General features: G+C 39.1%; 1 protein-coding gene across 7 annotated transcripts in view; it reads left to right on the forward strand.

The window, feature by feature from the left end:
* The window catches only part of pam (peptidylglycine alpha-amidating monooxygenase), a 228,796-nt gene that overhangs the window by 109,133 nt on the left and 91,875 nt on the right, over positions 1 to 27,788 (forward strand). For all 7 annotated transcript variants that reach the window (XM_043709988.1, XM_043710012.1, XM_043710023.1 and 4 more), the window contains 3 exons: positions 18,853 to 18,940; positions 20,767 to 20,858; positions 27,593 to 27,676. In XM_043709988.1, coding sequence (XP_043565923.1) covers positions 18,853 to 18,940; positions 20,767 to 20,858; positions 27,593 to 27,676 — 264 coding nt within the window. The remainder of the gene's footprint in view (positions 1 to 18,852; positions 18,941 to 20,766; positions 20,859 to 27,592; positions 27,677 to 27,788) is intronic.

A 27,788-nucleotide genomic window follows, 5' to 3' on the forward strand; every position in this document is an offset into this window, starting at 1 on the left:
TTAGATATTCACTTGTGTTTCCATAACCGCTTGGGGGCTATGGGCAGCAGAAACATAGGATGAATGTATTCAGGTTCTTTTAGACTGGCAAGGGCATGGGCTGAATGGCTGCCTCCTGTGCTTTCAAAGTTTAGAAGTAAAATTAAAGTAAATAAAAGTCTCAAAAAATAAAATACATACAGGGTATAGGAGGGCAGCTCAATTTAACAGAACTCTGCCTTTTGGTAAGTGATGAGTTGTGGACACTTCTCATAAAGCAGCTAAACCTATGTATAGGAAGTGTCACGAGTTGCACAAACTTGAGCTCCAAATTTTGGAGCTTGAAAAGCAGCAAATGTCACAAAGCTGCATTTCCAAGGCAGAAAGCTACATGGAGGGCACATTCCGAAAGATGGTCATACTGCAAATTAGGGGCAAACAGGCAATTAGGGAATGGGTGATCACTAGGCAGTCTAAGCAAAACATGATGGTGCGTTTCCTTCCTAGAATCAAGGATGTCACAGACCAGCTCCAGAAAATTCTTCTGAAGAAGAGCGAACAGCCAGAGGTCACGGTGCATGCTGGTATTAATAACATGGGAAAATGGATGATCTGGTTCTACAATTGGAAATTAAGGAGCGAGGTAGAAAGATAGCAAACAGGGCCTCTATAGTAGTAATCTCTGAATTATTCTCAATGCCACATGCAAGTAAGTGCAGAAAATGTTTAATAGAACAAAAGAATGTGGGACAGGAAAGTTGGCACAGCAGGGAGGGCTTTGGGTTTCTTGGGCACTGGGACTAGCTCTAGGGGAGATTGTATCTGAATAAGTTCCTTGCAGAGTGTTTTGCTGGTTGGGGAGAGTTTGAACTAAAAATGTGTTGCTGGAAAAGCGCAGCAGGTCAGGCAGCATTCAAGGAGCAGGAGAATTGATGTTTCGGGCATGAGCCCTTCTTCAGGAACCCTCTGATGCTGCCTGACCTGCTGTGCTTTTCCAGCAACACATTTTCAGCTCTGATCTCCAGCATCTGCAGTCCTCACTTTCTCAGAGAGTTTGAACTAAACCTGCAGGTGTGTAGGAACCAGAAAAAATGTCAAAGAATAATAACATGGTGCTTGAAGGGAGAGGCATACAGCACAGAAATAGAAAGATTAGTAAGTTAGTTAATGAAGTTGGAGTAATAGAAGTGGTAATGAAGTCTAATTCAAGGCTATACCATTGTGAATGTACGGGATATAGTTAATCAGACAGGAGGGTCTAGAGACTATAGCTACAGATGACCTTGTCAGGATGATGTGATGATAACAAACATGGTTTAAGGAATGGCATCGCTAGCCAGTTTTAAATAGTCCTGTTTCAGGTGTTCAGAAAATATGGAAAAATGGGATAAAAGTAAGGAGGATTGCCACTTTTGGTTAAAGACCTGGTTCTTGAAAATGAGGTTGGTTAAGTAGATCGTGACATGATCATTTAGGGGACAGCGCTCATTGTATTGTTTAGGATCTCGGTGGAAAATACATTGGTCAGTACAGAATAAGAAAAATCAACTGGCAGAGACCCAACCTAAATGGGGTAAAATCAGAGCTGAACCTGAGACTGATCACTTCCCCACCCTGCTGCCAAGAGATTGTGAAAAACTGTAGCTGAACAGGCTGCCTTCAGAGATGAGATTGTTTAGGCACAGCCTATATATTCTCCTATCTACAAATCAAAGACATTGCAAATAAGCTAAAGAATAAAAGGTGTGTTTATGAAATGTGTCAGGCAGAAAATATAATTGAGAACCAGGAGGGAATCGCAGCATTCAGAAGGGAGGTTTAAAACAAATACAAGAAGCAAAGAGGGGTTCTAAAAAAAAATTAACAGCTAACATACAGGGCTTATAGAAGACTTTCTAATTCCCCATCAACCATAAAAGGGCTTTAACAAGAGGAGTAGAACTGATCTGAAACCAAAAAGCAGAATTATTCAAAGAAGCATGAGGCACGGCTAAGGTGTTAAATGAATACTTTGCATCTATCTTCACTATGAAGTAGATGCTGCCAAGGTGGTCATGACAACAGAGGAAACTCAATAACTAGAAAAATGTAAAAGCAATGTAGAGGTATAGAATATGCTGATTGTATTTAAAATTGAAAAGCCTCTGAGATTAGATGAGTCATTAGTGATGCATATGATATTCCATACTTTGTTAGTGGAGGCATAGAGTACAAGAGCAGGCAGCTGGTGTACCATGTACAGTTCTGGACACCACACTATAGAAAGTTGTAATTGCGTTGGGGAGATCGCAGGAACTTGATGAACATAGTTCCAGGAAACCAGCAGCCACATTATAAAAGTGTTTTGTAAAAGAAGCAAATGCAGTACCAGACAGCTTTTTCATATAGTTAGCATCTGGAATGTACTGCCTAAAATTGTGGTGGAGGCAAGTTCATTTGAGGCATTTTAAAAGGGCATTGGATAATTGTTTCTGTTTAAATAATGTACCGGTTATGGTGAAAAGGTAGTAAGATAAAATGCATAGTGAGTCAATGCAGATGCAATGGGCTGAATGGCTTTTTTTCTGCACCATAATGATTCTGTGAGCATGCCATTTCCCTCCCAAATTTCCAATCTCTCTCAATTTAAAAAATACTCTTACCAATCTAGGTAACCTCATGCTTAACCTCCTTTGTATTTCATCTGTGATATTATCACCCATTCACTCCCCCTGTCCAAATTCCTTTAAAGCCTCTTTGCATCGTCCTTAATTTATGTTTTGAACTGGTGTTCTGTCGTTTGCAAAACTGAAATATTACAATTGGCCCCCAAAGTCATTAATATAGATTGTGAACAGCTTGGGCCCAAGTACTGATGCTTGTGCTCCCCCACAAGTCTCAGCCTGTCAACCATGAGAATAGCCAATTTTTTTTCCTACACTTCATTTTCTTTAACCAATCCTCAATCCATGCAAGTGTATTGTCCCCATTTCATACGCTCTAACTTTGTTTACTAACCTTTTGAGAAGAACCATATTGAAAGCTTTCTGAAAATCCAAATACACAATATCTATTTAATCTTATCTGCTCCAATAACATCTCAAATATCTGCCAACAGGTTTGACAAACGTGCGGTCCCTTTCATAAATCCATATTAATTCTGCCTAATCACACCATTATTTTCTGGGTGTTCAATTTCTCATCCTATACAGTTCCACTGCTTTTCCTACTACTAAGATCAGTCTGACAGGTCTACAATTCCCATTTTCTCTTTCCCTTCTTAAGTAGCCTGGCTGCATTTGCAACCTTCCAGATGCCATAGAATTTTCAACTGTGTTCAGTATTTCTGTAGCTACCTCTTTAATAGGATCCAAGACGCTTGTTGAATCTGCACTAACCTTCCAAACAGCATCCCACTAAGACACAGCTCTCCACCCGAAAACCCTTAATCCCTTATTTACCATAATTAATCCACCTAACCTGCATGAACCCTGGACACGATGGGGCAATTTAGCATAGTCAATCCACCTAATCTGCTTTGGAGATGCTGGTGTTGGACTGGGGTGTACAAAGTTAAAAATCTCTCAACACCAGGTTATAGTCCAACAAGTTTAAATGGAAACACACTGGCTTTTGAAGAACCGCACCTTCTTCAGGTGGATGAAGGATTGTGGGAGGAAATCAGCGCGTCCTTCAGAAACCCAAACAGACATGTGGGAGAATGTGTTAATTCCTTGCAGATAGTCACCAAAGGCTGGAATCGAACCCAGGTCTCTGGCACAGAGGCAGCAGTATTAACCACTAAGCCACCATGCCACTCAAACTCTGGGATCTAATTAGCAAATCCAACAAGTTTTTAAAAAACTAATGAGTAGACAATGTTGTTTAAGCAAAGCAAGTTTATGCAAATCAAACCGTGATGTGATATAAATTGATCACCAAACACTAAAGTTTCCAGATTCCATATCTCTTTGTGAATCTACTAGCTAATTTGTGTATTATTGCACTAAGTTGTTAACAAGTTATTAATTTACTAGGAAGATTTCACCCTTTGTTTTAAAATTCTGAGAGCTTGATCATAAAATTTGTTGTCACATTCAGTTTTATTTTACATTATTTTCTCTTTTTAAATCCAAACATTTATCAACACTGTTATTGAATCAATTTCTGCTAGGTGTTTGAGAGTACTTAGGGTTGATCTCCCTGTATCTTTTAGTTCCTGTGATGGTTCATTAGTCTTCCAATTATTACCTATTGCTGAAGGTGTTGCTATAAACCAAAGCTTCTTGGGCATTAAGAGCATGAGCCCTTATTGTGGCATTCCTAGACCTTTAAAATACCTCAATCCTGCAATATTTTTTAAATGACTAACTCATTCAGTTACCTTTTAACTGTCTTAAATTACTAAGTTTATAGTTATAATTTTGATTGTCATGTTATATCAAGGGAAAAAAATCTAGTAACATTGCTGGATCATCGAAAACTGACAATGTACCCATTATTTCTATAAATTATACAGAAAGATGGAAATTATTAAATAACTTTGGAAAACTGTCAATTGGACTGTTACTATGATTGAGATATAATGGATGGTAGTTATGAATGTCCTTTTTCTGCAGATTATTTACATATTTAAAACACAGAATTGCCCAACCTTGCACTTGCTATATCTCAATTGTTTTTAATTCAGTTGAAAGCTTCCAGCTTGGATATTAACTCCTGTAAATCACTAGGACTGAACTAATTAACATTTCAGTTTTATAACTGCTGTTGCATCATATGCAAAGCCTTGACGCACATTTTATTTTTTGTTGGTTTTCTGTCTGTGGCTATATTCTGTATTCTGCTCCATTGAGCAGCCTGTTTATTTACTTTGCAATAAACACAGTAAGTTCTTCACTTTCTACAATCAGCATAGAGTAATGTACAATATCTGCAGTCCATTGACAACGAATTTGTTCATTAAAGCAACTGAAAGATGTCAAAGTAGCATCCTGTTAACTGCATAAACCTCCTAACTTCTGCAGATCCAATGTGAATGGAAATAATATTGTTTCATCAATCCTCCTGTTTTGCAGTGATCTTTTCGATTGACTTGAATTTATACACTGTTAAAGTGAACAGTTCAGTCGTTAAGGTCATGTAATTTATATTTGAAGTTTTAATTTTACAAAATGCTAAATATAAATGGTGCTGTCAGTACAGAAATTGCTTTCAAGCCATACCCTAGTGCTGGATGGTTGGTTTACCATGTTATACATTTGACCTTCTGAAATGTGCATATATTGCTCCTCTGTTATGCTGTCACTACAGTAATAGCTGAGAGGGAATCTAATGCTGTACAGAGGAAAAATTGACCATGAGAGAAAGTAAGTGAAGCAATAAATTGAACTGTCTGAATCTTATCCTTGCTTTACTCACTCGACTGATTAGCAAATAAATGTTGCTCTTCATGGACAGATTCATGCCAAATAGTCAACACTTCCATTAGGTAAACAATGTAAGCAGCACATAATAAAATTCTTGTCCAAGAAATCTTCACTGTGTGTTTATTTTAAGAGGATTTTGCATTTGTATTGATATACCAAGGTTATTTGTACTTTATATTATTGATCCAATATGGACTGTTACTACAAATTTTCTGATTAAAATCCAAATCACTCACAAATATATTACGCACTTGTGCAAAGAAGGGTGTTAGGTTAAACCCAGCAACAACAGAAAAACCAACAGATAAGTTAATCATGATGGATAATGGCTTTTCAAAATGATGATCTAGGACCAATTAAGTATTTTGGAACAGACATGTAGTAGATAACAGTCAATATAGAGAAGTTAATAAAAATAGTCATAAAAAGGAAATCTTATTTTTGAAGATGCAGTGTCTAATTAAAGATGCATCAAATAGGATGAAATAAACTTTTGACTGAAATTCATTTTGTAATAACATACACCAAATTTCCATATCAATAAATGGCATTCTATTAGCTTTCCTAATTACTTGCTATATCTGCATACTAACAGTTTGATATTCCCAGATCCCTGTGTATTTCAGAACTATGCAATCTCTCGCCATTTGAATAATTTTTTTTTATTTTTACTGCCAAATGGGCAATTTCACTCTTTGTTACATAATTCTCCATTTGCCACATCTTTGCACACACTCTTAATGTATCTAAACTCCTTTTCAATCTCTGTGCCCTCTTCCCAACTTACTTTCCTACTGTTTTGTTGTGTCATCAGCAAATTTAATAACAAAACATTTGGTCCCTGCATTAATGTCATTTATAAAGAATATAAAAGGTTGAAGCCTTTGGAACTGATCCCTGGGCGCAACAGTGCTAATGTACACCCAAACAAAGTTTAGAACTTGTAGTCAGTAGAGGCAATCTTTAAGTCAAGAACTGCAGGCATTTTTGGAACAGTTGAATAGTTTTAAAGCTCTATGCAGTAGAATAGCAGATGCACAAATCCTACTTTGGACTCTGGTTAATCCAGAAAAATCAATCTAAATTTGATAGAGATCTATTAATAATCAGGCTTCACTAGTAGGGTATAGGATCTTCTCTGCGACTTTTATGTGGGACATTAACTGTGAAATATTCTACAGTTCAGAAAACTACCAAAATGGGGAAGCTGTCTTGTTCTGCCTTTATCTCTCAAAATGTTTTGCAAGTTATAAAGCATATGCCACCCTACACTTATAGTCAACAAAATACAAAATGTCAAGGTGCAGTTGTATACTTATGATTAATTAGAAATAAAATCCTCACTTGTAGAAGTTGGAGCCCATCTCATGCAAGGTGGACAAAAATTGCTGTGGGAGTGTATTTGTGGCATTCTGAAGATCATCGCACATCAACTTCCGGTAGTGAGATTGTCACTTTTTCAAAAGGTGAATGCACAAATATGTGCTCAAAGTTATGAGCTAGCAATTACCTCAAGATGTCTTTACTCAGGCAAAGGAGGTCCAGAAATGAAGATTATGGACTGAGAGTATCTTGAGCAGATTGAAATGCAGAGTGTGGAGATATTAGTTTTCGGCAGGTGTAAAAGTAGACAGATCTCTGGGTCCAAATGAGTTGTGTCCTAGGATGCTGTGGGAGATGAGTGAGGAAATATCCAGGGCCCTGATTCCTTTCTGACCACAGGACAAGTGCTAGAGACTGGAGAGCAGTTATGAAGTGTGATAAAGATAAAAACACGGAATTGCAGACCAATGAGTCTGTTCCATCATTCTCACAATAGAAAAACCATTGGAGAAAATTCTGAAGCAGAGAATTCAACTCAGTTTAGAAAAGCAAAGTTTGATCAGGATAACAGCATGACTTTGAGAAAGTGAGGACTGCAGATGCTGGAGATCAGAGCTGAAAAATGAGTCGCTGGAAAAGCACAACAGGTCAGACAGCCTCCAAGGAGCAGGAGAATCGACGTTTCGGACCTGCTGCGCTTTTCCAGCAACACATTTTTCAACAGCATGACTTTGTCAAAGGAAGGTCATGCCAAACAAATCTGTTGGATTTTTTTTTAAGAGGTCACCAAATGTGTCTAGGGTAGTGCAGTTGATGTATGGATTTCAGCAAATCCTTTAACAAGGTCCCATGTGGGAGTCTGATAAAGAAGGTCAAAGCACATGGGATCCACTTGACAAGTTGGATCCATAATTGGCTTAGTGGAAGGGGACAGCGTGGTAGAAGGCTCCTCATATGACTAGAGGCTGGTTTCCAAACAACATAGATAAGTGAAAGGGGGATGGGGGATGATAAGTTTGTGAATGACATGAGATTGGCTGGGTGATTCGACAGTGAGGAAACAATCTTAGTTTACAGGAGGATATAAATGGATTGGTCAGGTGGGCAGATTAGTGGCAGATGAAATTTAACCCTGGTAAGTGTGAACTGATGCACTTTGGATAAAGTAACAATTCAAAAGAGTAACTGATGAATGACAGTGCAACAGGAAGCTCTGAGGGATTTTGGGATATTTGTCCACAAATCACTGAAGATGGCAGTGCTGGCTAATAGGCTAGTTAATAAGGCATACAAGACATTTGCCTTTATCAGTCAAGCTTTGGATTATTGAGTGTATAGAGGTAACATTGGGTTTGTATAGGACTTTGGTTACGACATAACTAGAGTATGATGGGCAGGTCCGGTCACTGCACTATAGCAAAGACGTGATTACACTGGAGGGGTTGGAAAAGGGATTCGCTACAATGTTGCCTGGGATCAATCTGATTAGCTATGAAAGAAGCCTGGATAAGCTCAGGTTGTCTTTAGAGCAGAGATGGTTGAGGGAAGATCTGATAGAGGTGCATAAGATCGAGTGGCAGGGACTTGACAAGTTGGCGGTGATTCTGCAGAACTGCTGTGGACAGCTCTGCCTAACAGTCAAGGCATACTGGTGTTTTTTGCCATCCCAGGCGAACTTATGTGGTGGAATTATTAATTTAAAACCTTACAGAACACATATTTGTTAATGGGAGTGGGAAGGATGCCAAAGGGAAAAGGAGCAAGCAAATAGCAGCCGGGAGGACATTTCCCAGCAGCACCAGTGGGGAGATTCGTGCCCAGGTCCAACCTATCGCATCCATGCTGCAGAAGCATGAGATCCAGGGCCTCAGAGTGGCTGGAGGAGGTAGAGGGTTGAACTAAGGCCTCGGAAGCCAGGCGCTGGAGCAAGTGGTGCGGGTCTTGCGAGACCATATCGACAACCTCGAAAATAGAGGTCGGAGGATAAATCTCTGAATTGTTGGGCTTCCTGAAGGTGGGGAAGGTGAGCAGCCAGTCAGCTTCTTTGAAAGCTGGCTGCAGAAGTTTTTGGGCCTTAACATTGACTCCAGCAGGTTGCAGATCGGGTTACAGTACATAAGTCAGGGCTAGTGCAGCACCCCCGTCCGGTCCTAGTGCGCTTCCACTCATATAAGGGCAAGCAAAAAGTCATAGAAGCTTCTAGATTATTGGGAAAGGATCCGCAGGCACTGCTGTACAAGGGATCAAAACTCATGTTTTTCCAGGATTTCTCTGCAGCTGGAATTCAAAAGAGGGAGTCCTTCGATGAAGTTAGAGGCTGAGGAACCTGGGCATCAAATACTCCATGAGATACCCCATAGTGCTCCATTTCAGCCATGAGGACTCCGTTTATACATTTGACTCATCAGATAAAGCTAAAAACTTTGTAGACACTTCAAAATAGACAGATTGGCCTGAAGAATGTGGTTAATGTTTGTTCTCTTTTCCTTCCTTCCCCATGTTTTCCCTTCCTTTTTTTAATTCCTTTCTTTCTCCCTAATAATTTCTGTTTTGGAAAGGGGGGAGAAACCTTGGAATAAATTGTTCCTTTTCTTTAATAACTGGATTTTCTGATGGGAAAGTTTGTAGATGTTCTTTGTTTTCTCGCTTTTTAAAAAGTTTGTTCTGTTTCTCTTTTCATCTTAAGTAGGGGTGACGTGAAGCCAGGGATGGGTGAAGTGCTCATCCTGATTTTGTCGTCTTTTTCTGTTGATTTAAGGATCATCTCCTTGTTTTTTTTCTAACCTAAGGCTGGGGCACAGTCTGGGTTTGAAGGAGGGGATGGGTAAGGTGAGTGCCCCCTCCGGGCAGGAGGAAGAGTCTTCCATTCAAGGTTTTATAGTTTTTTTTGTAGCTTTTTGGTAGTAATAGGTGTTTATTGTTATGATAGAATAGTTTTTGTATATGTAGTTCTTTGACTCTGAGTCTTTATTTACTTGTGCTCGGTGCTTTGTAAGCAGGGTTCTCCCTCCGAGGGGTTCAAGGGTGTCTAAAAGGGGATATGGCTAAGTGTCTTATTAAATGGTGCACCTGGAACATTAAGGGAAGTAATTTTCCTGCTAAAAGGAAAAAAGTGCTTTCTAGCCTTGAGAGAAAGGGTTGATATCACTTTGTTGCAGGAAACCCGTTTTGATGGGGAGCACCTGAAATTACAACAGGGAGGTTATGACTGGGTATTCTTTTCATCCTTTTCTACTAAAAGTAAGGGAGTGATGGTACTTATTCAGAAAAATCTTCCGTTCACATTATTAGAGCAGGTAAAAGATGAGCAGGGACAGTTTGTGATACTTAAAGCCCTGATATGTGGGGAGGAATATGGCATTTTAAATGTCTACTGTCCTCTGGCGCATCCCATCAAATGTTTGATTAGTGCGTTCTCTAAGTTGATTACTTTTGGAACACAGCACATTATTATGGTGGGGGGGGGGGTGCGTGGAGGTTTTAATTGTCTTTTGCATCCGTTAGTGGACAGGATGCCTTGTGGCCCCCCCCAACGTTTTCTTCCCAGGTCAAGTAGGTGGTTGACTTATGCGAGGAATTGGGGCTGGTGGATATTTGGAGATGTCTTCACCCTACCAGCAGGGACTTCACCTTTTTACAAACCCACATAAATGTCGCACGAGGATTGACCTCTCCCTGGCTCCCTCGGCCTTTCTGGATTTGATTATGGGTTGGAGAATTGGCAATATAGCTATCTTTGATCAAGTGGCGGTATATTTGGAGGTTAAGGTCAGGTGTGAAGGGCTAAGTTTGCGGCACTGGATTCCAAATTTGTGGAATACGTTTTGAAGGAGTTTCAGGAATTCTTGACTATCAACTCAGGCATGGCTAGTAGTCCATCTATGCTATGGGAGACTGCTAAGGCCTTTGCTAGGGGATTAGCTATTTCCTATTCGGCTAGCTGGAAACGACAGGAGGAGGAAAAGCAGTGACTACATGAGACGCGGTTGAAAGTCACCGAGGCGGCACATTTAGTCACCGAAGGCCATGCAAAGCTATAGTGGATCATGGCTTTCCAGGCTGCCTTGAATTCAATACTGACACAAAAGCAAAGAAAGAACTTGCTTTTGCTAGACAAAGTGTGTTTGAATATGGGGATAGGCCAGGAAAGTATTTAGCATACCTGACTCGGAAAACGCGTGCTCCCCAATCCATCTCTGCAACCAGAGACTGCCAGGGTCCTTACATATGATGCTAAAAAGATTAATGAGGCTTTTCAGAGCTTTTGCTCTGAATTGTATCGGTCTGAAGGTTGCGAGGACAGGAGGGCTGAAATGGAGACCTTTGTTTAAGAACCTGGACCTCCCGGGGTAACCTTGGAACAGGCCTCTCTCCTTAATGCCCCCTTGACAATTCAGGAAATACAGGAGGCAGCGAGGCAACTTCAGTGTGGGAAAGCGCCTGACCCTGATGGTCTCCGGGGTGAGTTTCATAAGGAGTTTATAGGGATTCTATCAGGGCCTAGGTTGGAGATGTACAATCACTCCTTTATGCATTTTTGAGAGAAGCTAATATTTCCTTCCTTCCTTAAGAAAGGGAAGGTTGCTGAGGATTGTGCCTCATACAGGCCCATCTCTCTCTCAAATTCAGATTTCAAGATTCTGTCCAAGATCCTGGCGCTGAGATTGGAAAAGGTGTTGCCCTATATTGTTAAAGAGGACAGACAGGCTTTATAAGGGGGCGTAGGTTCTCTAATAGTATTAGAAGATTGCTGAATGTGGTCCAAGTTTGTCAGCAACGATCGATTCAGGGGTTGGTGATTCCCTTAGATGCAGAGGAAGCATTTGTCTGGGTGGAATGGCCGTATCTTTTTTATGTCTTAGAACATTTTGAGTTGGTGGAGTCTTTGCGAGGTGGGTGGAGGTTTTATATCGTCACCCTCTGGCCGCGATCACCACCAACTGGGTGAAATCTGGGAATTTTAGGATTGGTCGGGATAGTCAGCAAGGCTGCCCTCTCTCACTGTTGTTATTTACGTTGGTGATAGAGCCGCTGGCAGTGGCCATTCGTCAGAACATCCACATAACTGCTCTGGAAGTGGGATCGAGTGCACACAAGATTACATTGTATGTGGATGATGTCCTTCTGTTTTTATTGAACCTGATGACCTCTGTACCCCATTTGATACAATGTATCAATGCATTTGGGGCTATTTCAGGATATAACTTTGCAAAATCGAAGGCTATGCCTTTGGGAAACCTTAAGGATGTGCCAGAAGTTGAAGGTGGCCCTAAGTTGCGTTTTAAGTGGTCACGGGCAGGGTTCTGATACCTAGGCATTTTTATTACCCCCAAGTTTGATCTGTTATTTCGGACTAACTTTGCTCACTTGCTCGACAATATTAGGCGAGATCTCCAGAGATGGGAGGCTCTTCCAATTTCATGGCTGGGCCGAATATCTCTCATTAAGATGAATGTTCTTCCTCGTTTGCTTTATCCCACGCATATGCCCCCTATAATGTTTCCCAGGTCAACGCTGCGGAAACTTATGGGATGGTTTGCTTCTTTTGTCTGGCATCAAGGGCAGCCCCTCATCAAACTTAGTAAATTGTAGTTGCCTCAAGGAGGGGGAGGAGTTGATTTCCCAGACATCAGGAGATATCAATTGAGTTCCCTGCTGTCCTTTGTCCAACGATTGCGTAGGTAACGATCCAAGCTCAATATGGCTAGATATTGAGGCCTCCCAGGCAATGTGCCCTTATATTAGCCTTTTGTTCATGGATAAGATGAGGACAGTTATGGACCACTGCTGAAACCCCATTGTCATTAGTACAGTCAAGGTATGGAGGGCGATGTCAGAGTGAGGGTTGCTTATCCAAGACTTCGCCACTTATGGTTCTGACCAGGAATGATGGACTCAGGGTTCAAAGTATGGGCAGTGAGAGGAGTTTCTAGTTTGGAAGACTTGTTTGAGGGGAAGTTATGATGTTTTTTGAGCAACTGAGCTGCAAATACTGATTGCCCAGCAGAGATCTTTTTCCGTTTTTTTTTCAGGGTAGGGATTTCATCCAGAAGAAGACTATGCTTCTCACTAAGCCCGATACAGAGGTTGTTGCTATGATCCACAAACACCCTTTCGGTTCGTGCCCTCTATCGCCTGCTGGGTGGCAGGACCCGGCAGGATATTAACCAGTTATGAGAGGTCTGGGAGTGGAGATCTCTTCTGAAACATGGGAGAACATATGGGAGAATGCTCGAAAGATCTCAGTCTGTAATAGGACATGCGCTACGCAGTTAAAAGTTCTGCACAGGGCTCATCTGGCACCAGACCATCTGGCGAAGTTTAAAAAAGGGGCATCTTTAGTGTGCCCCAAATGTAAAATAAGTGTAGGTACTCTTACCCATTGCTTCTGGACATGCCACAGGCTCCATGTTTATTGGAGCGCTGTGGCGGGAGAGATAGGGAGGGTATTGAAGACTGAAGTCAAAGTAGACCCGATATCTCTCCTCTTCGGTCTACCGAATTTACCATCTTTAGATGGGCATGGGAAGAAGCTATTCAATATTCTTGCATATTGTGCATAGAAGAATATTCTGATGAACTGGGTGTCTGAGAACCTGCTGGGCTTGCTGGGATGGCAGAAATTAATTATGGAGCACATTCCCTTGGACTTTGAGACAAACTTGGTGCACCACACAACAGACCATTTTTATAAGACATGGCAGCCCTACTTGAGTTATTTGGATATAGATTTGTCAGCTATCTTAACTAGGGTGTTTGTTTAACCAGGATGGTTAGGTTTGTCAAGCCCTTGGCCCTGGAGGGGGTCTCCTGAGTTAAGATGGGTATATATACAATGCTCCTGTTCCTTTGTTTGGGAGTTTTGTGCTGAGCATAGCTGTTCTGTATTTTGTGGCGTTTTTTTTGCTTTTTTTTTATCTATTAGTTATTTACTTATTTTTTAGAGTTGCTTTGCACAGTGTTAGTGTTTGTTTTATATTATAGGTTAGGTTAGTAGATAGTAGTTGTATTGTAATTTGTGTTTTGTCTTTTTATTATACTTATTTTGTTATTGGTTATATTTTTCAATAATTTTGTGTTTGTAAAGTTTAAAAAATTTGCTAATTAAATATATTTACAAAAAAAAGTTGTAAATGAACAGGGTGAATAGAAAGCTGTTTCCCTTAGTTGAATGGTCAATAACAAGGCAACATAGTTTTTAGGTGAAAAGCAGGAGTTTTAGAAGAAAGTAGTAGGTGTCTGGAATTCGCTACCTGGAAATGTACTTGTTGGGCTGAAGGGCCTCTAAGACGTTGTCAAACCTATTAAGTTTCTCCAGCATTTTCTGTATGTTTCAGATTTCCAGCATCTGTGGTATTTTGTTTTTAATTAACTGAGCATATTTTAAAAATTATTAATAAATTTGATACCTACTTTTGACTTGCAGATCTGGATAGGTGAATTCTGCATTCGTAACAACCCATTGTTTGTTGTGGTTCTGTTCGCTGAGCTGGAAGTTTTTGTTGCAAACGTTTCGTCCCCTGGCTAGGCGACATCATCAGTGCTTGGGAGCCTCCTGCGAAGCGCTTCTTTGATGTTTCCTCCGGTGTTTATAGTGGTCTGTCCCTGCCGCTTCCGGTTGTCAGTTTCAGCTGTCCGCTGTCGTGGTTGGTATATTGGGTACCCAGCACTGATGATGTCGCCTAGCCAGGGGACGAAACGTTTGCAACAAAAACTTCCAGCTCGGCGAACAGAACCACACCAACGAGCACCCGAGCTACAAATCTTCGCACAAACTTTGAACCCATTGTTTAATGGTACACAAATGGCAGTAAGCAGCCACAACAGAGACAACTGTTTGGTCTTAAGTACAGAGCAACCTTGATTATCTGAACGAGGCAGGTGGAGAGTATTTTGTTTGGATAACTGCTTGTTTGTATAACGTTTTTAACGGGATCTTAAGGTCCAAAATTTGGATAATTGATGCTCAGATAACCGAGGTTGTTTTGTAGATGGAAACTGGCAGTCTTTGAGACATGGTAAAACTCCTGACGAAAATACCTTTTGTAACTTTCCTTTTACTTGAAAAGCAGTTTATAATATTTGGTGCAAGAAACATTCCATGCCCTTTTCCCTTTTCACTAACCATGAAACCAGAATCATCATCCAATCTGTTTTGACTGACACTGTCTTGACTCAAATGGACAACTGTTACTGCGACTTTCAGTCAGACATTGAATTAGAACAGCTGTTGGTGGTTACGACAGGGGTTGTTTGTGGAACAGGCCGCATATGATGAATCATCTGTTACGATGTTGGAGTATATTGTTTATTGAAGAAACAACTGTTATCTTCTACTTGCTACAATTTACAATCTGGTCGCAACCTGAGCACATGTGAAAATGCTATCTGTGTTGGATACATTTTCTGGGAAGGACAATGAGAAATGGAAAGCCTTTTAAATTTATAGAACAAAATTTTTTTTTCATGGTTAATGTAAGCAGTATAAGGCAAACCGTTTTGTTCCTAGTTGTGATTAGAATTCGATTTTTGAGCTGATTAACATCAGAACATCTGGAAATTACCTTATTTATTTTAAATAGATTTAGTTTATAAAGGCATGTAGCACAAAGCCCAAAATGTGTATCAAACTGTAGTTCAGCATCAAATGGAGCATTATGTCCAGTTCTGGTACTGATTCAGGAAGGTTGGAAAGGCTTTGCAGAGGGTTTGGAAAAGATTTACTGCTGAGGATAAACTCAGAGCAAATGGAGATAGCTAAGATCAGGTTATTAAAACATTTCAAAACATGAAGGGTTGTGAAAAATAAAGGAAGAAAACTGTTCCCAATTACTGACAGAACCAGATTTAAGATGATCAGCTGAAGTTCCAAAAGATAGACAAGGATAAACATTTTAAAGCAATGAGTAACAGGGATTTGGCAAGAGTGAGGAATATGGATTGGAAAGTAATCTTACAAAAGATATAGATAAATATGTGAAGGGAAAAATATTCTAGGCAATAGGGAAAGAGTGAAGGAAAGGAGCTTAACTGGATTGTTGTCCCTGAACTTTTTGACAGCACCCTGCACATAATTATTAAGTGATTGTGTAATTAAACAAGAGCTCCACAATTGCACTGCAGCAGTTATTGCCTGTGATCAGAGCATGGTCATTTTATATTTTGTGCACAAAGCCTATTGGAGTTGGTGGAGGTTGGTGAGAGTGCTATACTGTCAGAAGTACCAGTTTTTGGATGAAAAATTAAACTAATTTTGTGGACTGAAAAGACCTTGTGGTACTATTCTAATCATCTTGGTAGTATTTATATTTCAGCCAGCTGCATTAAAGTAGATGATTTTGACATTAATTTCATTAATGTTTCTGGGTCTTCAGTTGAATTTGGCTATACTTCAGTAGTACTTGTTGGGTTTGAAATAACTCGAGAGGCTGGCATCCTGTCACCAACCATACCCACACCTCCCCCTCCCTTTAATGCAGTTGGCTGAGAGATAAATGCTACCAAGAAGATCAGAATAGTACCACAAGATCTTTTCAGTCCACCAAAGTAGTTTAGTTTCTCATCCAAAAACTGGTACACCTGACAGTATAGCGCATTCATTACTCTGCAGTTCAGGTGCTTTATGCACTATTTCAAAGATTTCTCAAACTTTAATGATTAGTATATTAGTGAAATGTATATTGTAGAGTAATGCATAAGCATTTAGCAATTGTTGATTTGAAGTTAAGGCCTTTAAACAAGAGCTATACTATTGCATTGCAGCAATTATTGCCTATGATCAGTTTATGGTCACTTTTTATTTTGTGCACAAAACACATTGGAGTTGATGGAGAGAACTTTATTTCTTCTAATTCTGGAAGTAACTACATGGATGTCAGGCTTTATTTTATATAGCCAAACGTGATAAACATTTACTGTGATACCAAAGAAAGTGAAGACCACAACAATATATAAAGCTTAGCGAGCTTCAAACGTTTCAGTCAGCAATTATTTAAATTAGCTGAAAAGTGTGGCACTGGAAAAGCACAGCAGGACAGGCAGCATCCAGAAGCAAGAGAGTGGACGTTTCAGGCATAAACTCCTCATCAGGAATGTGAGGACAGGAAGGGGCATGAGAAATAAATAGGAGGGTGGAGGGAGGTGGTGCTAGCTGAGAAGATGCAGACAATGGGGGGTGATCGTGACAGGTCAGAGGGGAGGGTAGAGCATATAGGTCGGAAGGAAGATGGACAGACAGGACAATTCAAGAGGGTGGTGCCAAGTTGCAGGGAGGATCTGGGGTGAGGTGGGGGAGGGAAGAAAATGAAACTGATCAAGTCGTCGTTGATGCCATGTGGTTGGAGGGTCCCAAGGCAGAAAATGAGGCGTTCTTCCTCCAGTTGTCAGGTGGCTTGGATTTGTCAGTAGAGGAGGCCCAGAACTTGTATGTCCTTGGCGGATTGGGAAGGGGAGTTGAAGTGGTTGGCCACAGGGCAGTGGGGTTGTTTGGTTTGTGTATCCCAGAAATGTTGACTAAAATGTTCTGCGAAATGGCGTCCTGACTCCCCAATGAAGGGAAGTCCACATTGAGATGAGGTGTTTCGAATTGCAGGAAAATCTCTGCCAGATGTGAAATATGTTTTGTGCACAAAATGAAAAATGACCATAAACTGATCATAGGCAATAATTGCTGCAATGCAATAGTATAGCTCTTGTTTAAAGGCCTTAACTTCAAATCAACACTTGCTAAATGCTTATGCATTACTCTACAATATACACTTCACTAGTATATTAATCATTAAAGGATGAGAAATCTTTGAAATAGTGCATAAAGCACCTGAACTGCACAGTAATGAATGTGCTATACTGTCAGGTGTACCAGTTTTTGGATGAGAAACTAAACTACTTTGGTGGACTGAAAAGATCTTGTACTATTCTGATCACCTTGGTAGCATTTATCTCTCGAGCAACTGCATTAAAGTAGATTATTTTCGCATTCATTCATGTTTCTGGGTCTTCAGCTGGATTTGACTACTGTTCAGTAGTAGTTGATTGGTTTGAAACAACTTCAGAGGCTGGTATCCCGGCACCAAGTCACCCTTTATTTACACTTTGAAAGTCCTTGACACTGGTCCAGCTTCTTCAGAGCCGACTGAGTGGCAGGTTGTTTGACACTCCAGTTTTTGACTGTCCCAACTGGGGAACTCATTCTATGATGTCCACCTGGCTGACCTCATTACAATCACTACGGGCCATTAAGCAATTTGAAAAGAATGTGTTTCCATAACATCTTTTTCAAAAACAGGATGTTCCAAAGTACAGTCAATGAAGTGCTTTTGAAGTGAAGTCCCCCTTGTGGCAGGCAATTTGAGCACTGCAAACATCTACGATTAGCAATGTGAAAATTACACAATTTTGTTCTAGTAGCATTGATTAAAGATTAAAAATTGACCAAGATACCAGAGAGAGCTCCCCTGATCATCTAAAAATCACCATGAAATCTTTAACATTCCTCAGATAAGGCATGCAGTACCTCAATTTAAAATCCCATCCAAAGGCAACACTTTCGGCAGTTCAATACACCCTCTCTACTGTACTAGAGTGCCATCCTTTTTTTGTACCCAAGTCCTGGAGGAAAGTTTGAACCAATGCTCTTCTGTCTCAGGCAAAAGTACTTTGGCTCCTTGGTGGGTATAGCGTGGGTTTATGCAAAAAGTGTTTTTTCATGCTGCACTTTCTTTTCTAATTTAGTAATGTTGATAAAATTGACGACAAATGCAAATATTCAAATGCTGATTGTAAAATCGAGAAGTTGTCATACTATGGTTAAAATGTTTGCCTTAAATTGCTAATAGTGCAGTGGTTTATATTAAGGAGTTGCAATGGTTACCTTGATGAGTGAAACTTACACCATGGTTAAGGTAACATGTGCAAACATCAAATGGTAGTTGTTTTAGTGTTGTTGTTAAATTATTTTAAAGTCAGAACACGTATTTCAAAACAGCATAAAACAAAGAGTATACTTTAATTTGAAGAAGTGACAACGGTTCAAGTGTATTTTAACCATGTTGTTTGGATAATACTCAAACTCTGCAAGTGAGTGTAAATTATGTCACAAGTTAATGATATGCAAAGTATAATTGATTTCCCTTCAATTTTGCAGTTGATTTTAAACCTCATGCAAGCATGGAAACTGTTCATCATATGTTACTGTTTGGATGCAGCAAGCCAGCCACAAATGAAGACTATTGGTAAAGATTTCAACTTGATTTTAAAAAATTATTTTAAAAATGTTAACACGGGAGCTTGTTTTCCAAATGTATCATTTATAATACAAGCTCTAAGGAATAATAATAATCCAGTGTTCATCGAATGAGTTTGTTCTTTACAACTTCTTTGTAAATTTGTGCATGTATGTATTGATAATGCAAAAATAAAGCTTACTTATTTTAAGAAAATATAGTTAAACTGAGTGAATAATAAGGCTGAACCCACACGAGTGATGCTCAGGTCATGGTATAAAATTCTCATCTTTGTTTTCAAATCTTTCCATGGCTATGCACTCCCTCTCTCTGTAACTTCCTCCAGTCTTACAGCCGACTAACATATTTGATAATTAGAAAGTTTAGTGTTTGGTTTCTGAGTTTAATGTCACTTGAAGCATTTAATAGAAAGCAGAATTATAGTCATGGTAACAATTAGTAGCATTCTAAATTAACTTGTTAAAAGTTGTTAATGAAGTGGACAACAATATTAAATTGTGCTGAATTTTGTGTTTTGTTTTTGGTGGCCACAATTAAGCTGTCATGGATTGCCTAATTTTATATAAATCTCATTTGTTTGATCTGATATGAAAGAGAATTTGTTTAGTGTTATGTCTTATCTTAATTCTGGTTGCAACATTGGGGTATTGCTTTAAAATAAGTTATGTCCTAGGTCGCACAACAAATTTACAGCTTTGTACACTGTTTATGAATGGTTATTTGAGGCATATTTATTCAGCAAACATGTTTGTTTGTTTTATTATGAGGTTAATACAATTTGCCCCGCAACATCATGTGAATAATTAACTATTTGATAGTTAATTTATACATCATATAAGATTATAACATCTATAAAAACATGAGACAAATTAGCATAAGTATTATAACTTTTCTATTTTAAAAATGAGGATGATGCTCCAACATTTGTTTGTACATTATGGGATATAGCAGTATTATTTCCAAGTTTATAGATTTCTGAAGTAAGAAAAGGCCCCATCTCTCAATCTTTTCATATCCTGAAGACATTTCTAGCATGCTGTTAGATGCATGATTAAGTCTTAGCATGCTGTTCAACTGTGGAAAGACATGGAAAATAAAATCCATTCTGTCTTTAGCTAACAGTTATACAAATATATAATTTATTGAAAGAATAACCACTAGGTATTGATGACACATGGAGATCTGTTTGAATTGGGCCTTGTTTAGATTAGATTAGATTACTTAGTGTGGAAACAGGCCCTTCGGCCCAACAAGTCCACACCGACCCGCCGAAATGCAACCCACCCAGTCCCAGTCCCCTACGTTTACCCCTTCACCTAACACTATGGGCAATTTAGCATGGCCAATTCACCTAACCTGCACATTTTTGGACTGTGGGAGGAAACTGGAATCGGGATTTCTAGATTTTATTTTAATAAAGCAATATTTTAAAATTATCATTCACTTTTAAGATATGAGTGAAGACATTCAGTTTTGAAGTTAAAATTGCTTTTAATGAAATACCTTTATCTTTAACACATTCTGCAATTTAGTTAATTACATGGATTTATTTATTAAAAACTATGTAAAATGCTTGTTCAGAATTTGGAAGTTTCTGTTGTATACAGTACTTAGGTTTAGATGGCAGTATAGAGAGTGGAATACAGTAGGGTACAATATTCTGAATTTGGTTTAAATTGCAAAAAGTAAATATTTCAGAGATTACCATTTGAACAACTATGTTGCAAAGTAATTTGGTCCCTCTAGCAACTCCACATGTAGCTTTTGACAGAACTCCCATCATAATTCACTTTCTATCTTTATCTTTTTTCTAGGGACTGTGGCAGCAGTTATGCAACTTGTTTATATGAAGCCAAAATCATGTATGCCTGGGCCAGAAATGCTCCTCCCACACAATTACCTACTGGTTTGTCTCTTTCAAAACTTATTCCATTCAAATGCAGATGGTTGATATCAATGTCTATATTATTTTTAATTTCTCCTCCATCACTCCATCACCTTGGATGAACTTCAAAAACCATCATAACCAAAATTCCATAAGGGTTCTCTGTGGGTGCACTGCCACACAGCAAGCCTCAACAGGTGCAATGAAAAAATCAAGGAATGGAAAATGAGAAACATTAGAGTAAACCTTGTTATCTGACCTCCCTTATTCCTCCTTTTTGTACTGTCCCTTGGTGAATTAATTCACAAGTATGTGCATGGTAATAAATATGAGTTTGTGAACACTGATAATAGCCAGAACGATTTCTTCATCCCTTGGCCTGCTCTTTGACTGTCCCTATGCTGTCACAGAATTTGTCAAATGTTCATTATTTGGTTGAGCATCATCTACCTCCAAACAAAAAGGATGAATTTGCATATGCAGAGTTCCTTTTGTGGCTTCGCACTGCCCCAAAATGCTTCATAGTCTAATAATATGGTAGATTGTAATTGGCATATGATCAAAAACAGTAGCCAATTTCTGCATCGCAAGTTCCCATTTCAGCAGCATTCAGCTAAGTAATGTTATGGACTAGGCCAGGCAACTCAAAACATTAAGCAGACAGCCGACCGTAACTTTGCAATTTGTTTTGGTAAGTGTTCAATGAAAATTACCCGGAGTAAGGTAGCTAGGTTGACTACGAGGTTTTAAAACAGATAAAACTTTATTCACAAAATTACGCATTGAAACATAAAGAACCCCTACAGAGCTCAGTCTATCCAAACTAAACTTAATTATGCTGTTCTGAATGTACACAACAGTCCCAATAAACAAACCCTGGTAAAGACAAGTAAAAAATGGAACAAATGCTAACAGGTTGAAGTTAGAGGGCAGAAGGAGAGAGTGAGTTTCCACACAACTCATTGTTGAACTTCTAACTACTTCTGGGCTGGACTGCTCAGCTAGAGACCTCACCGCTCCCCTTTTAATATACAGGTCACTTCTAAAACATGACCACTTTTTGGCCTGAAGCCTCATTGGATTACATATAAACAAAGGGCCTCTTAATACCCTTTAATCTCTGTACCAAACCCAAGTCTAATCGGAACCAAGAGCTCGTTTATGACCCCTCTGAAAGAAACCAGGGACACAGTATCATTGCGAAAAGGAATAGCTTTTAGGGAAAAAGAGACCCGCTTTGTGACAATAACCAGAAGATATATTTGGCTATGTTGATTGAGGGGGTGGAAAGAGGAATAAACTTGACAATGTTTGTCCTCTTATTTTAAAAAATCATGCAATCATAAAGTGGCAAAAGGTGGCCTGACTTTGGCTAGCAAGGGAAATTAGGGATAGTATTAGGTCCAAGGAAAGGACATGAAAATATGCCAAAAAAAAGCAGACCTGCTTATTGGGAGCAGTTTTGGTACAATGACAATTGGACAGAGTCAACATGGATTTATGAAAGGGAAATCATGCTTGTCAGATCTTCTGAAACTTTCCAAAGGTATAACTATTATTAGCATTGATCGGGGAGAGCCAGTAGATGTGGTTTACTTAGCTGTTGAAAAAGCTTTTGATAAACACCTGGATAAGTGATTAGCAACTAAAGTCAATGTGCGTCGGATTGGGAGTAGTGTCAATACAGTGGAAAATGAGACAAGACAGAATGAGAGAGAATCAATTGACAGAGAACCCAATATCTCAAAGTACATTCACCCTTTATGAACCGTACTTTGAATCCATGAAAGTATAGAATTTGCCCACTTTAAAAGTTTTATTCTCGATTGACAAAAATCAAAAGTTGTAGTTCCAAAAATCAGTGCCCAAAACATTAAATTAATATTTGTAGAAGCAGTTCAGTCATGTACTGTGACCGTTTGTTTAAGTGCATTGATCCCTTTGATTTGTTTTTGTGGGACTTGTGCATGCTAATTTAGAGGGGTTGACTTGCATGGGGATTTTTGTGCATGGATGCAGGGGACATTGATTCGAAGATGGGAGAAAGATTTATTTTAAGTGTAAAATTCGGAAGGAAATTTCCTCCAAACCTCCCTCCCTCCCCCTCTCTCTCTCGCTCTCTCTCTCGCTCTTTTGCTCCTTCTCTCCATCCCTCCCTTCCTACTCCCACCCCTGACTAAGATCTTTCAGTGGTTGAATGCAGCAATAGTTCTGGCAGCTCTCAACTTGAGTGCAGATGAGTCAATCCTATTTTAGCAATTTCCAACATTGCAATCCTACTGGAGGAAAAGAGTACAACCAGGGACTTAGTGATTTGACAGCTAGTTGCATTCCCCTGAGAGAACTGCTCATGCTAACATTTTTTTAAATTTAGCTGCTACTTGAACTATTTGACTTGGATTTCTTCTTTGTCTGAAGTTAAGCTGTAGATTAAAAATGTGGTTTTCTGGTAGGCAGAGTGAAGCACTATTTTCTGGGGTTGTTCTGTGCCTGTGATCTCGTGATGTCTGGTTTATTTGCTATGAAGAGAAAAGCATACGTCTGTCATAAAAATTGAACAAATAATTTAGGCCAAGTTTCATGGGGTTCTTCCTCCCTTGTGCCAGATTTTCCTTCCTCACAGTTAACAGAATATTTACATGGGAGTGGATTATGGATGTATTCTTTTCAGTCAATGTATTCAGACGAAATGAAGCATATTTATTTTATTCATCTTTCTTTCAAAACTGAAGTAGAGAAAATCCAAGAGCTGTTATAATATTCCTTTGCCAGTGAATTAAGTTGCAAAAAAAGTTCTTTTTTTTAAAAAAGTGGACTATTCTACTTGTACTCAACATTACCAATCATTTCTACAATCTTTATGATCCAGATGAATTATTTGCCTGCTACTTTGGTGACGAATAGTCAAATGGAAAGATTGAACAGAAAATGTATGTTGGCTGAAGATCTTAAGTTCACGTCCTCCCAAGGCCTCCCCATTGTAAATGATCATTCAGTTTGTTCCATGTTACTCAAAGCAATAGTTGAATGAGCTGAAAATATTAAAAGCCATAAGCCTGATGATATCTGTGATAGTGCTGAAGATCTTGGAGGTATATTATAATCTCAGTAGAGATTTTTAAAAAGAAGTTTAAGTTTCTAATGGACTCCCTTCTCCCTGCCTTGCTGGGTTGAACCTTGGGGTCCTTCAAAAATCATTCTATTTAGTTCAAAACTGACTTTTGTCATTAAAGCCCACCTTGGTGACTTATTGTTGCTGATCACTATTCTTCTAAAATATCTCAAATGTTCAGGTCAGGAGTCTGATATGTTGACCACTTAACTAGATGGTCACAGTTGTAATAACACCAAAGGAGCTGATCACCATCCAAGCCCAATTTTTTGATCAGAATGTTCATTGCCCTGATTAGACATTGTGTAATTTTCTACCATTGATCAAGAACCATAAAGGCAGGGATTCCAATGGTTTACTGTACCTTCTTAGGGCAGTAGGAATAGGTTTTTTTCATTGTTCCCCAAGTTCTCAGAATTAAAGTGAAAGATTTCCTGCCCACTGGCTATCCTGCAGTGATGTAAAGAAGGGATTTTGGCCGAGCAACAGGATTGGGGTGATGTGTGTCGTAGAGGGGAACTTGCAGGCATTGTGTTCTCCTCTATCTGCGATCCTTGTACAACAAACTTTGTTTTAACCAGTACCTTATAAACTAGCACTAATGATAAACTGGCAAAAGTTATATACCTCAAATACTGCGAAGTTTACTGTATTATCACGATCACCGCAATGTCTAAACAGTTAATGGAAGGTGCGAGTGAGGAGGTGCTCTGCTGATAAATTTTAATTATGGCGAAGCTGCATTATTATTGTGATTTATGCTATAAATCAAGTACTTTTGATGTATATACACCTCGCATTATATTTCCATTGCTTAGAGTGTACTATCTTTCAATTAGAAAATTGGTCACACTAAATTAAAGAATGGACTGTGTTGGTGGAAGTTCATAAGTAACACACCATTTTAGACATGGCTGTCTCTTTCATATTGTAATGTCTGCCAATCTTATTCACCTATCACCCTTGCTTAGCTTCTGGTCTGGTCTGGCAATTTTATTTCTGTCTCCCTCTGTGCACCTCGCTCTCTCATTCTACCACCATCAACTGCCCCTCCCCACCACCATCATCAAACCTCCCCATGTATTCCATCACACATCTGACTTGTACCTTGTACGTAGGGGACAGGCATTGGGCAGACAGGAGGTAAGTTGTTTGCAGGAGAATTTCCAGTTTCTAACCTAGCCTTGTAGCCACAGTGCTTCGATGGTTGCTCCAGATCAGCTGCTTGTTACTGATAATCGGCATAATGATATTGCAGAAGACACTGATAATGCCATTGAACATCAAGGGCAATGTTTACGTTCACTCCTGTTGGAGATAGTGATTGCCTGGTACTTAAGTGGTATCGATATTACTTGCCACAATTCAGTTTTGGGTATCAACAATTATTTTGGAGTCATTCATGGCTACAAGAACAAGTCAGAATCTAGGAATCCTGCAAAGGGGCAGCTCACCTCCTAAATCCTGAAAGTCTGCCTTCCATCTACAAGGCACAGCAGGAATAGGAGGAATTGCTTACAATTTTTTGGATGATAGCAGCTTCAACAACATTCGAAGCTTGACACCACTCAGGACAAAGCAGCCACTTGACTGGCATCCCATTCACCACTTTGAATATTCAGTCCTTTCACCATGCACACACAGCAGCACTGCATACCATCTATAAGATACATTGCAGAAATTCACCACAGGTCCTTTGAATCTCACAGCCACTACCATTGAGAAGGACGAGGGCAGTAGATTTATGGGAAAACACATCAAAATCACTCATTATCCTGACTTTAAAATATATCGCCATCCCTTCATGTCATTCTCTCAAAATCCTTGAACTCCCTCTATAATAGCGATGTATGTGCAACTCCACTAAATGGACTGCAGGAGCTGAACAATGCAGGTCAGCATCACTTTCTCAGTTGTGATGAAGGTTCACTGGACTCTAAGTGTTAGCTCTGTTTTTTTCATAGATGCTGCCAGACTTGCTGGGTTTTTTTCTGCATTTTCTATTTTTGTTTCAGATCTCCAGCATACATGGTTCTCTATTTTATTCTATAACCTTACTTTTGACCTGGATATACAGAAACTGTTTAACAACTATCCACAATTAAGCAAAATCTAATTTACTATTTCATTTTATTAAAAAAGTCAAAATTGTTAATAATGAAAAATAACTCAATCCTGCATTGTGAATAGGTTTGATGAAATATGATTGGACATGGGAGAAGAGAATGTAGAATATTGCCAGTATTAAGGCACACTTCAGGCAGAAACAGTTCCATGGCGCATTCCTCTTTTTCAGCTGAATTGATTGTTTATAAACCTCATATTTACTTGTATTTACTCTGGTTACGGCCTTACTAGAGAACTTTGCTACATAGTGCATGCAACAATCAAAAACATTTAATGTTTCAAATCCATCAGAATAAATACACTGTCTTCTAATGTGAGCGCAAACACATTTTCAAAATCTGCTCAGCTGTTTGTCAACTTCTGTGCAGATGGTACATTCGGGGAAAGGGCATGCGACATTCCTGTCCATGAAAATGTCACATGTCCAGATAGCTTTTATTGTACTGACTCTGAACATTTTTTGCTTTTTTTCCCCTTTTGGGTTCAGATGATTCATCAGTTGAATTAGCAGAATTGAATCATCTGTTTTGGCAAGTAACTTAGCCATTTTTTCTTAGAATCAATTAGAAGACTTCGATCAGTGTTCTAGCTAAAATAAAAAAAAAATTCACTTCAAAATCCATGCTAAAGTGGAAACTTATCTGGACAGGCAGGTCTGTTCCACAATTGTTCACTTCGTTACTGCACATGCTCAGACCGAACAAGTGCATTTTTTTTTTACATAAACCGTGTCGAACATGCATGGTATTGGAAGTCTGTGAAATGCTGCAGCTTCCTAGAAATCGTGCAGCACACATCTCGCCTCACCACGCCACACAATTGTGCCAGAATGTAGAAAGTTCTGCAGCTGTTTTCTTAAAATACTTACATTTCAATTGACTCATAAGAGATGTTCATAAACATCCTTGCACATCATCTTTGGATTTGGCTAAGATAACAGAGTTCCATACTTTCTTCTTAGAAAATCTAGATTATTATAGCTGATCACTGGTGGCCTAAATTTTTTTTTTTCCCTTTTGGATGTGAATTTCAAATGTAGAGGATTTGATTTATTGTCACATGTACCTAAATACAGTGAAAAGTTTTGTTTTACAAGCAGTACAGGCAGATCATAGCATACAACGACATTCAAATCATAGGATATTCAGACCGTGCGAGGCATTTAAGGTTATGACTGCACAGGAGGTGCACAAAAGCAAAATCAACATTAGATTTGAAATTAGAGGGGTCCACTCAGCAGTCTAATAACAGCAGGGAAGAAGCTATTTTTAACCTGTTTGTACATGTGTTTAAGGTTCTGTATCTTCTGCCTGACAGAAGAGGTTGAAAGAAATATTGCAGGGTTGGAGGGGCCTTAGATTTTTGCAGCCTTACTGTGGCAATGAGACGTGCAGATGGAGTTCATGGCAAAGCATGATTTAATATATAAAGCAGGTATGCAAATATACATTTTAGATTGCTGCTTATGGTTTACTTACTTTGCTTAAAGTTATGCTTTGTCTTATTCCATTTTCAGATGTTGGATTCAGAGTTGGTGGAAACACAGGTATCAACTATATTGTTCTTCAAGTTCATTATGGAGACATCACTGCATTTAGAGGTATGAAGACCAAAGTAAAGCAAAATAAAAGTTGCATTTACAAATAATTGTAATACTATACAATTGACATATTATCATCTCATTGTCTGACAATGCATCTGTATCTCAGTAA

This window comes from Chiloscyllium plagiosum, chromosome 2, assembly GCF_004010195.1.
Source record: "Chiloscyllium plagiosum isolate BGI_BamShark_2017 chromosome 2, ASM401019v2, whole genome shotgun sequence".
In the NCBI taxonomy this organism is placed as follows: Eukaryota; Metazoa; Chordata; class Chondrichthyes; order Orectolobiformes; family Hemiscylliidae; genus Chiloscyllium; species Chiloscyllium plagiosum.